Raw genomic sequence first — 12757 nt, 5'->3', positions numbered from 1 at the left:
CCATTCAAACTGACAAATAAAATCAAGATAAATATCTTTTTAAACCCTTTTATGCGTAAAGAAATACATGTGTGAAGGGTATTATAGCTTTGGTGCAGCCGAAGTGAACGTTTTATCTTGCTTCTATTTTTTTTTTTTTTTTTGTTTTTGTATATTAAAAATCTACTTAACGCTCCGCATCGACGCGTAGAAGGTTTCGGCAAAACTTGTTCAATAAAAATTATTTGATTTCTTTATTTCCTTTTTATGCACATTCGTCTTTATTGTCTGTCGTTGTTAAATAATACAATATTAAATTTCTTTTTAATTTTTTTCTTTTGCTGTTTGCTTTTTGTGTTTTATTTTTTTCTTTATAAGGAAATTTTATTTGGTAATCCTCCTTAAAAAAATTAGCAATGTGCAACTAATTGCGCAAAAATTGATTTATTAAAAAGGAAAAAGAAACAAATATTTATATATTCATATTTCCATGTGTGAAATTAATTATATAATAATATTTTTGTGTAAATTTGATTCCCACAAATTGTTGCACATACCACTGTTTAATGGGATTGCACAGCTAGCATCGGCATTAACTGTTTCTTTTACGTTTTATTTCATTTAAATATTTTTATTTCTTTGATTTGCCCAGCAGGAGGTCCAATTTATTGCTAAACATATATTCATACATATATACAATAAAATATCATATATTTGTTTACTTTGAAAGCTAAAGTTTTCTTTGATTCTGCTGAGTAGGATCAATTTTATAAGTAAACAGTGTCCGGGTTTTTCAAGAACAACTTTTTATTGAGTAGTTTGAATTAAAACTGACCTTCAATTGTCACACACTCGGACTTACTTCAAGCTTAAGCTTTAATCAATAATACTTTATTTTAAATTATTTTATTTTAAAGGTTATAAAATTGAAATCGTTCCAACTAAAATTTACTTTACTTATTTATATTTAAAAAATTATTCCATTACTTATGGTATAGTTATAGCGTCCCAATGGTTCGCCAGTTGGTATTCAATATGTATCATGCAATCCTAGATTAAGTATTACTTAGTGGGAATGATAAGGCATTTAAGTCTCCTCTATGACACGTACTAACGGACGGCTCTCTGTTCTATAAGTCTGAGTTTTGTCATGATTGAGGTTGCCGCCGCTTCGCTGACAACTTTCCAGTTCTCAGTGAACTGTGTCGTCAAATGTTTCACATATTGCAATTAAGTGTCCCTACTTAGAGACCCCAAGCAAAAAAAAATTATATTTTTTGACCCACCTTAATATGTATATGGGCCATTCCATCAATTGGGGACATGGTTTTGTACCCGTATTCCGATCAAACAAAAGAATTACTATTTCTTTTATTTTTTAACGACCTGAAAATTGAGTGCAAAAAATTTTGAAGTTATACAATTTTATGTAAAAAACTCTCAGCTTTCTGATAAAAATATTTTCAAAATCCAAAAAAATTTTCAAAATCCAAAAAAAACAGTTTTTTGTGATTTTCCACCAACTTTTTTTTTCAAAATTTACTTTTCCATTCGATTCCTCGTTCAATTTTACATAAGAATCAATGTTAAAAAATATGGGACTCTGACCCCATGAACAGCAAACTTTTAGTAATAGTCAGAGTATTGGGGACCTTGGAAGTTTTAGAAGAGTTTTCCTTCAGTTTGCTACCGTGTACAAGATATTTTCACAATGGCCTTTGCGGGTCCGTCATTTCTGCGCTTCAAAGGCTAAAAAAAGAAGTTGTGATACACATTTAAAAAAAATTAAATAAACAAATAAAATTTTGCACTCAAATAAGTACTTTAATGAAGGGTTGTGACAAAAATAGCATGTTCTAAAGTTGCCACCTGTTATAAAAAATAATTTTATAAAATGAAATAATGTTCTGAGGTCATAAAAATTTATATATTTCTTAAAACTTAAGTTTTAATAAAAAACTAAAACAAGGTTGCCATATTTATTACATTTCGAAATGCACAAAATTTATAATAAAAAAATGCAAAGTGACAATTGGTGTTGTTTACGAAATTGTTCTTATTGGCGTTGCCATCTGATTTAAAAATAAAAAGTAAAGAAAAATATTTGTGAATTAAAACTAATGGTAAGATGTTGTTTAAGAAAATATAATATAAAAACTAAAATTTGATTCTCAGAACAAGTATTTTAATAATAGTTTATAACGAAAATAAGTATTGTATGTTATAAATGTGCCATCTGATGTTTAAAATATATGTTTTGAAAATAAATAATGTAGTGAGGTCACAAAACTCATCTAAAGCCTTGAGTTTTAGTACAAAAAAGTGGAAACAGAGTTGCCAACATTATTAAATGTCGAAATGCGTAAATATTATAAATATATAAATATTTAATTGTCACATGAGAAAGAAATGTCTGTTTAAACATTTGCCTGAATAATGTTGCCACCTGCTTTAAAAAATAAAAATTTAAGATAAATATTTGGGAATTAAAAATAATCACTCAAAAGGTGTTATTTTTATTGTTTAACTAAATAAATGAAAACGAAATTTCTATCTCAAAACAAGTACTTTAATGAAGGTTTTTAACGAAAATACTTATAATCGTAGCATGTTATAAATGTGTCACCTAATGCTTAAAATATATGTATGTATATTGAGAAATAAAAAATTTAGAAAAATATTTTAATTCTAATAGTTATGATTCAGTGATGTTGCCAGCTGATTCGTGAAATAAAAAGTAAAGGAAAAAAGTTGAAAATTAACAGTAATGAGTCAGTGATGCTGCCACCTGATTTCTAAAATAAAATTTAAGGACAAATATTTGAAAATTAATAATTATGAGTCAGTGACGTTGCCACCTGATTTGTAAAATAAAATTTAAATACAAATATTTGAAAATTAATAATTATGAGTCAGTGATGTTGCCACTTGATTTGTAAAATAAAATTTAAATACAAATATTTGAAAATTAACAATTACGATGCAGCGACGTTGCCACCTGATTTGTAAAATAAGATTTAAATACAAATATTTGAAAATTAATAATTATGAGTCAGTGACGTTGCCAGCTGATTTTTAAACAAATAAGTAAAAAAAATATTTGAAAATTAATAAAAAAAAAAACATTTAAAAAGTATTATCGTAAGGTTTCGGGTAAAGGTTGCATTGTGATTGAAAAATATATAAAATATTTTTTTTTCATGCAAACTATGAAAAATCTTTTCTTTTTTTGGTAAATTTCAACAGTTTCTTTGATTTATGAAAACTAAACATAATAAATTTGCACTTCTGTAAAACCCACGTCTACAATGTACTAGTTTACAATGAAACTTCTAAGGTTCTAAAATGCAAATAAAATAAAAGAGTTTTTCAAAACAAAACGTAGACTTCCTGGAATTCGTTGCTCATAAATTAGCAACAGTTTTCGCTAATTAATTATCACAACGTTCTGCTCGCCTGTTTTCGCAACTCATTTGCGTGCGTTGCATATTATCTAAATTAAAAGAACATGCTGCCACTCGGCTAATACCTTTTGTTATCTGTGAAATCTTATTAAGCGCGAAATTGTATATCAACTAATTAGGCGCTAATTAATTTGTGTACAAAATGTCATGGAATTTTCCTTTGCTCGCAATTTTTTATTTTACTTTAATTTGTTTTTTTTTATAATTTTTTTGTTGTTTTTGCATTTTTTTTTTGTTGCTGTGCGCACACACGCTTCCTTTGCCGGCGTTAAACAGCTTTTTATGGTCATTTATTAGCTGGCATTGCGGCTCATTGACGACTCGTCAAAATAATGCGCGAAAAAAGCGACTGCACAAGAGCTTTATTGCATATTGGAACTGCACAATCGGCGATTAATTAGCGCAAATTGTCGGGAAAAATCACAATGAATTGCAATTTCAAAGGCGCGTGTGTGATATAACACAACAACGCTCGACTGTTTACACACTCAAATACACATGCGCTTACAACAACAACAACGCACACAATACTTATTCATATATACATCGGTTTGCGGTTATTTATGTGCGTGTGTGTGTGTGTGTGCGCGAATTTATAATAGCTACCTTAGTTAAATATTGATCTTAGCCGATAGTTAGAAATTTACGAGGAAACACTAACTTAAATAATGAAATGGCAAACACGCAAATCCAAATTCACAGTGCCACTAAATTTTCAAAACAATTCATTTATGTATTTTTTTTTTTGTTTTTTTGCTGAACTTTAGCGGTTACTAAGTATTTGCACAGCAGTTTTTCCTTAACTGCGCATAAACACACTCGCGCATACGCTCGGCGCAGGGTGCGCGGGATGGTTGGGCATCATTAGAGCTGGAACGTCGTTAGCGTGTTGCCAATCTTTTAAGTTTTACATATGCAGGTGTGTGTGTGTGCATTTGCAAGTGTTGGTGCTTTATGGTTATCGTTTGGGTGAAAATGTGTTGCGCGTCTTTTTTACTTTCGCAAGCTTTTGTTTTTCGCAAATGAATTTCTTCTCTCTAATTGTGCAAAAAACCCACTTTTGCATTCCGCATAGAATACTTAACGTTTTTTTAATAGCGAAAAAGTGTTTATTTTGTGCAAAAACAAAACAATCAATCTGCGTTAGTTTATAGTAGAAAATGCATACAGTGACTGCAATTAATAAACGCACAAGCAAGAGCTTTTTGAAGAGAAAAGAACGTGCGCAAAATTTCATATCGATATCTCGATATCTGGAGGGACTATTCGCGTCTATACAGGCAGACAGACCGACACGGCTTAATCGACTCAGATCGTCACGCTGATCATTTATATATACGTACACGTAGGTTGCCTTTACATATCGGGATTTGGCTACCCAAATACTGCAATCTGGCAACTCGTCGTGGATTGCCTCAGCAACTTATTCAATTTTTGGCGATGAGACTCCATCAACGTCCAGTGTTTATCGATGATATGGTGAATTCAATCGAAGATCATAGATTACTCCAAAACGAATTTCGTTAAGGTCCTTCAAAATCAGATACTATTGATCCTATACGTAAACTAATATTTCAAGATCGTTTTGGGACCTATCCTGAGATAGCAGGAACTATAGGCATTAGTGGAACCAGCACACATTCAATATTGTATGAATATTTTACTGTAAAAAAATGGTTCTCGTTGGATCCCACATAATTTGTCAATCGCTCAAAAAATTACTCGTGAGAAATGGTCGAGAAAAATGTTAAAAAAATACGATTTCATTCAATATTTATGAATATTTTACTGTAAAAAAATGGTTCTCGTTGGATCCCACATAATTTGTCAATCGCTCAAAAACTGGCTCGTGAGAAATCGTCGAGAAAAATGTTAAAAAAAAAACGATAGCGGGCATCGAAACTCGTCCATGACATCGTGATAGATGATGAATCGTGAATTTACTCGGACGTGCCCGAAAGTTAACAGCAGTCGACTGTATGGGGATTGGATGAGCCGAATCCAACAAAAACTTTTTGCACACGAAACACTTCCGAGCAAATGGTTGCCTTTTTTTTAAAGAAACTGAACATGTCTCAACTATAACAACGCTGAGCAGTAAATTCTGAGTGATACACAACCATCTTTGTACCAGTTTTATTTCAAGAATTCAGGAAAACCAACCGCCGAAGACGAATACCTCTTCACACGATAATGCGAACTCTCCCACCTCGACTGAAACAACTGCATTTTTGAGCACTTAACACATCAATTTGATGAGTCATTCTCCGCATAGTCCTGACTTGGCACCGAATGTCTTCTTTTACGTATAAAGTAACCACGAAGTCAACATTTTTCGATAGCTGAAGACACGATTAATGCGTTCAGAACACATGTTTTGTACATACCTCATTCAGAGTGGCAAAAGTGCTTCGACAGTTGGTTCAAGCGCATGCAAAAGTGTAAAGATTTTAATGGAAAATATTTTGAAAAAACAATATAGCTATATTCGATGACTAACATTTGTTCTTGTTCTCTGATACCAAAAAAATAAAAAACAACCCTCGTATTTTCTAGGAACTCCAACGTTTCCTTTTGGATGTGACAAAATTTGCTGCCAACTTAATATACTCTGTTCAGGATATTAAAACCCAAATATATCTTACGCAGAATATCCAACTGCTGTTGAGGAAATTCTTCAAATATTATAATACCTCAAAACTCCTATGTAGTAGTAATACTGCTGCTTAGATCTTGGGTTAACTTAAGCTGATTCCACCGTAGTGTGGTGTACATTAATGGAACGGTTCCGGATTTTTGTTGGACCAAGAACTGTCAAGTCGGCAGTATTCTTTGAAATTATTTGAGAAATTGTTATATGTGACCTGGTCTACGAAAAGGGAGCTAACGTGCGAAAACTAGTTTTCTGGGAAAAGCTGTTAAAAATAATCGTCAGTTTCTCGTTATCTCATTAATTGTTCTCCTTTTTTTTGACACCTAAGCCCCCTTTCCGTAGACTGACCTGGTCTGTGTGTGATGTTTTCTATGGCATAATAAAAACCAAATATTAATTAGTTCTTATGAAATTTAAGAGCTGATTTTTTCTCGATTTTTGCATAGATATCTCAACGAAAATTATAATAACAGGATAAACATTTTACGACTTAGTATTAGTCAAAATATTTAATTGGATAGGAACTACTACTCCGGGAGTTTCTCTCAAAAACGACGTTTTGCCACTATATCTCTGAACTGAATCCTCTAAAATAGTAAAAAAAAAAAAAACAAATTTCGTTAAAGTAATGTTAATTCTAGAAATTAATTGAAGGAATAAGCAAAATAAATATTTTTGACAAAATGGCGGTTTCTAAAAAGATTTTTCACTAAAATTGCCGACATAAATGAAATATATATATATTTTTTCAAATTCTAACTTTATATAACCCCTTAAATACAAAAAATATCATAAACCATAAACGTTTGGCCGTTTACTTATCACAACCACTGTAGGCGCGCACTCAGTACAACGTGTGAATGATTGCGAGTGTAACACATATGTATGCATTGCCTCCAAGCGCAAAAGTTGATATCGTCAGATAAGTGTAAACGAATTCACAAGCAGCATATATATCTCGATCTGTATACAAAATACATATATATATATATATTTTTTTTTTTGGACTGACACTCATCGATTATGAATGCCAAATTAGAAGTGGTAAATATCGAAAAGGTTTGTAAACGCGCTTTAAAAGTGTTATTGCCACTCTGATAGTCTTATATGTTTGTATATATGTACATATGTACATACTTAAGTATAGGTATGAAATTCGCGCATTAGAATGCTAATCAAAGTGCTTACTGCCACACACATGGCAATTGAAGAATGCTCATCAGCGTCATGTGCTCCTCACAAGGCCAAACAGTATGTGCCGATAAGCGGCGTAATATTTTTTTAAGTGCCTGTTGCGGGCTGACTACACACATACATACATGTGCCAAATGAGCACACCGGCAGCTGACTAAAAATATTCTAAAACAATTTTATATATACATATATATATATATAATTAAACTACCATCATTTTACTACATATTTACATGAAATTAATTTTATATGTATATACATACTTAAGTATATGATGCAATGTGTTTGGCCATTGGCCTATAATGAGTTTGGCAAAACATACAAACATTTATAATCGGATGTCACGTGTGATAGTCCATCATATTTTCAAGCACTAAGCACAATTTGATTGCCTTATGAGGAAGTATAATTGTCTACGATTATAATATTTATTGCACTCTTTGTTCAGTAAAAACAATTTCTGCAATTTTTTGCTCTTTTATATGTCATAAGTATGTAGAATTGAACAACTCAGGTTCACAGGTGGCTCTTTAGCTCCTAAATATATGTTGTCAATGTCGTAAAATTTTAATTTTTTGAAAGAGACCAAAATCTGCCTGTCAGCGAATTTCCAGAATTTTTTCTGAAAAAAAACTTTCAAATTTGTTGATCCAAAAATGTGTAATATGTCTACATCTGGCATCTTTTAACTATATTTTAAGACTTAGTATTAATAAAAATATTTACTTGGAAAGGAACTACAGCAGATCGCCGGGAGCTCCTCTAAAAAAAGACGTTTTGCGGTGATCACTATATCTCTGAAGTGGATCCTCTGAAATTAGAAAATCAAACAGATTTCGTTAAAATAATTTGAATCTAGCAAAGCAAATCGAAGGAATGAGCAAAATATTTTTTTTTTACAAGATGGCGGCTTCTCAAAAAATTTACGTTTAATTACAAAAAAATTTTAATGAGAAACTCGTGTTACAATTTGAACCTAATCGGTTTAGCCGTTTTCAACACTTTCTATTCGCCTGTCCAGCTATCGGTTGAAATATCTTGATTGTTACAAATTACGTCAATAGAATGAATTGGCTGGAATGGAAAGTAGCCACTTTAACAGATGATAATCTCAAGAAGTTTTTTTTGGTACAATATATGTATGACCGGTAGTTGAACTGCTAAGTAGGATCCCTGTGATCACCGCCTCGTCAGATACCTAAGCTAATTTCGCCTGACCTATAGAATAAAAAATAAAATTGGGGACTCTAATTCACCTTAATAGTTTCTATTGAACAAGAAGAGTGTTATTACATCAGTGCGATTAAGTTTCAGAGGTCCTTTATAACATCTTGGGATTGGATGTGGTTATTAAAATGGCAAAGGCTTAAACTTGAGCGCGTAAATAGGGTATATATTACCTCTTGGCTTACGCTAGAGGGCTGACAATATACGTCATAGGTTCGTTTGAAAGTTTTATTGTTTTAACTTACAGTAAACAAGTATCTTAAAACGAGCTGCCAAACCAGATCGTATGAAAATAAAGTTATTATGCCATTCAAGTAAACGGGGATTCCCACGTGCCGCCTGTAACACTTTATTTGTGATCAATTCTACGAACTGGTTAACACCTATCATAAAAACACTTCGTTTGCAGAAATTATTGATAATTAACGCTTGGCTAATATATTTTATTTCATCTGTTTTACTTGTAGTTGAGGATGCTAAAAGGTATGCCATAAAATTGCGACAAAAATCATTAATCGCCAGCGATACAACAGACGCGACATCGTCAACGGCGGTGGCGGCCACCTTTTGGTCGAACCCAACGTCACCGTTCATACCGGCGAGCAGCAACGGTATTAATGGCAACGATGTCAACAGCATTGAAAGCGATCCGAATATGACCATATTGACACGTGACGATGTGATACTCGCCCAAAAAGGACTGCCGCCACAACAGTATGACGCATTCGTGCTATTCGCCGATGCGGATATTGAACAAGCCGCCGAAATACAAACCAAATTCGAAGAAAATGAGAAATACAATTTCAAGGTATGTGCTAAATGAAATAAATATTTACACTAATTATATATAATTAATACATATTAATTTGTTGTTGTATTGCAGTTATGCTTCAAGAATCGTGATCTACTCGGTGGCGTACCGTTCACGCACGTTGCATTGACGCAACTGATCGAGGAGCGTTGCCGCTACTTACTTGTGATCTTAACAAAAGAATTTCTCGATAGTCCAGAGAATCAATTTTTGATGAATTACACACACGCGCTGCAAATACGTGAGTGCATTTGCCGCTAATAATCGAGTTGAACGGCATGGAAAATTTTATTTAATTCAATTACATTTTCCTTTTTTTTCATTTGCTTTTCAGAGAATAATTCGCGCAAGATCATACCGCTTATTTATGAGGATTCGGTTATTATACCACGTGCCTTGAAAATATACACACACCTCAAGTACACACCAGTGCCTACTACGCTATTTGACTTTTGGGCGCGTCTTGGTGACTCAATACGACGCTCTTACAATGCCACGGACCCGTCGCCATTCGGCCTGAATGAAGTTGACAAGTAAGCCAAGAATTTTTAAGCCATAAGTTACAAATGCAGCTGTTTCAAATGTATTCACTCTAACCTATAAAATTTATATGTAAAAGAAAGTACTGTTTATACTCGATTTCCAAAAATAGTTGTTTTTGTTGTTATAACAACATAGACTATTGTCGAAATATTTTTTGCGAACGCTGCTGAGATGACGGTTCTTCCTCACATATAAATCCGCGTAAGTTTCGGTTACGAAAGCTTTACTTTACTGAAAGCCATAACCGAAATATCATTTAAATCCATTTCTCTTGCTTATATAACCCAATTAGAAGTCAGTTATTTGGCGTTAAGGGTGTCATCGACATTCGCGCTCAAATTTCGGGCTTATTTTTTGACGAAGGTTTGCAAAAAGTACTTATGATATTTGCAAAAAACTTTTTTTTTTTTTCTTTTTTGTATTATAAAATCATTATTTCTTACACTGGTATACAGAAAAAACGAACATAGCGAAAGGTTTTGTGAGTCAATAACAATTTACAGATTTAGAATATCTTTTATAGTAAAAGTTAAAACAAACTAAAAATTTTTGGGGAAACGCGTTTAAAACTGACCAAGCTACGTGAATAGTGAGCGCTTGGTCGGGTTTGACCTTAAACACCTCTTTGCATGTTCCACCTAATGTTCCTTTCTTCTCCAATCTTCATTGGAGATAACCTCTATTTTTTTAACTAGAAATAAAGCAATAAAAATATAAAAGGCGCCACAACAACAACTCGTAACTGTATTACTCTACCAAAAACAATACAGAGCTCTCAACATTTTTTGTATTTTTCATAAACAGTTATATTTAATAATAACAATAAAGTAAATTATTATCTCACGATCAGATAAACCTCGCAAGCACTCACAAGTCAAGCATTCAGCACTATATAATACCTATTTACTTAGCACCTAATCACACCTCTTAAATGCACACACTCAAAATATATATATGTGTGTTTGTATTTAGATGTACTTATATGTTGTATGTACTTACTTTATCTCTAAAAATTGTATATAATTTTTTTTTACACCCACAGCGTGCTCGCCGTTAGGCAACTACCAATTGACACGAGCTATACAAGCTTACCAACCCCCCGCACAACGAGCGTAACCACACCCACCTCACCCATACCGAGCATCAATATTAACGGACATGCCTACACACCCGAAGAGGAGGAGGAGGATGATGTATTTCAACAGAAGGAGCAACGTTATCATTTCAACAAACGTTCATCCCTGCGTCATCACAACAGTGTATACAGTCACAATCACAACAACAATCGCATTAGTCAAGTCGTCAATGGTTTGCGAAATGCACACTCTACTAGTCAGCTAAATGCTGGCGTTAATGTTGACAACGCCGTCAGCATGAGTGATCTCAGCATAAGTACGGAGGTGAAGAAGAAGAAGAAGAAACCTATTAAAGCTGTGCTCAAGCGGGTGTTTAGCCGCAGTAGTCCGAAACTACAACAAACAGCAGAATAATAGTATTGTATTTTAATTAATTGTTTTTTGTTTTTATTTTTTGCTTAATTGTAAATTGACTTTAAGATTGTATTTATAAATATCAGTTATACGAGTTTATATATATATAATATTATTTAGCAAAACCAATGAATACGTAACAAAATGCAAGCAAAATGAGGAAAATGTTATGTTCTAGTGTATTGTATGTTATTTATGTATTAATTTAATTATACGAATCTGGTTTTATCTTCGCAACTGTGACATAACAAGCAGCCAACACTCACAAAACATATACAATATAAATTTCGTGCGCTTTACACACTTTCTGCTCTATACACCCGCTCAATCAGTTAAAACTCGTATTTTTATAAAAAAAAAAATTTTTTAATGTAATTGTGCGTTATTAATTGTTTTAATATACAATATATATTTGATGTTAATTGTTAAGTCAATTCTGACTGGCCACCACCTTCTTTAACGCTTTTAAAATGTTTCAAATATACATTTAAACTTTCCAGTGCTCACTACATAATTCCTTAGCAACTTGTTGCATTTCTTACTTCGCTCACAAATGCTCATATATACACAAACATCAAGCGATCAATTTGGCACGCGCACTCATGTACATATCTGATGATTGAATTTATAAGATTCTTCAAACATAGCTGCACAATTCAGTGTCATTTTAATGATTATTTTAACTGTTAAATTAACTGTTTCAATATTGCAAACATATTAGCAAGCCATAAAGTGCTTTAAAACCCATTATTAAGAGTTGTATTTATATATATATGTATACATATTCATAAAGAATGTACTATTTTAAGACAACGAATAAAGACAATATGCAATCTTATAAAAAAAAAAACAAAAAACCCACGCTATCATTACCATATTCAATTATGATTCACTTAAAATTTGGTTTGCAGTGCACACAATGCAGTCGTCTATTATAGCATTGGAAACGCAGCGGAATAATTAAACTGCTTTAATTATAAAGTTTTCATGAATGAAACTGTATAATCTAAAAGGTTTAATTCGTGTATCTCCAATAAAAAATGGTTTTACATACAATTGAATTTGTTTTGCACAATTTTCTATTGAATTGGCTGAAGCAAAATGAATACATAAATAAATTGATGTAGGTCCACCGAGAAAGTTAGTGCATTTATAACTTTTTTTTGTTTTAATGACGGGGAGGAAATGACAATGCGCCACATACAACAATGTCATATTTGTTTTGAATTCCATCAGCATAAACACCATATAAGTATACTAAAGTTTCTTTCAAAATATTGAACAATTGTCATTATATACAATGGCTTAGTTAAGACTTTTAAAGAAATCCTCCAAAAAATGTAGGTGAGATGATTAGAGCCACACAGTGCTAACGAACAAGAGACGTGATGAAGTG

At 32.5% G+C, this 12757-nt stretch overlaps 1 protein-coding gene across 1 annotated transcript in view; it reads left to right on the top strand.

Annotated features, from left to right (window-relative positions):
* LOC126754465 (myeloid differentiation primary response protein MyD88-like) overlaps positions 1-11709 on the top strand; it is a 49264-nt gene extending 37555 nt beyond the window's left edge. Inside the window, exons 3-6 of the mRNA XM_050466434.1 lie at positions 8985-9325; positions 9401-9569; positions 9663-9861; positions 10914-11709. Coding sequence (XP_050322391.1) covers positions 8985-9325; positions 9401-9569; positions 9663-9861; positions 10914-11361 — 1157 coding nt within the window. The 3' untranslated portion in view covers positions 11362-11709. The remainder of the gene's footprint in view (positions 1-8984; positions 9326-9400; positions 9570-9662; positions 9862-10913) is intronic.
* Positions 11710-12757: the final 1048 nt, after the last annotated feature.

Source organism: Bactrocera neohumeralis, chromosome 4, assembly GCF_024586455.1.
Source record: "Bactrocera neohumeralis isolate Rockhampton chromosome 4, APGP_CSIRO_Bneo_wtdbg2-racon-allhic-juicebox.fasta_v2, whole genome shotgun sequence".
Classification (NCBI taxonomy): domain Eukaryota; kingdom Metazoa; phylum Arthropoda; class Insecta; order Diptera; family Tephritidae; genus Bactrocera; species Bactrocera neohumeralis.
The sequence above is the reverse complement of the archived record's forward strand: the minus strand, read 5'-3'. Positions and strand labels throughout refer to the sequence as shown.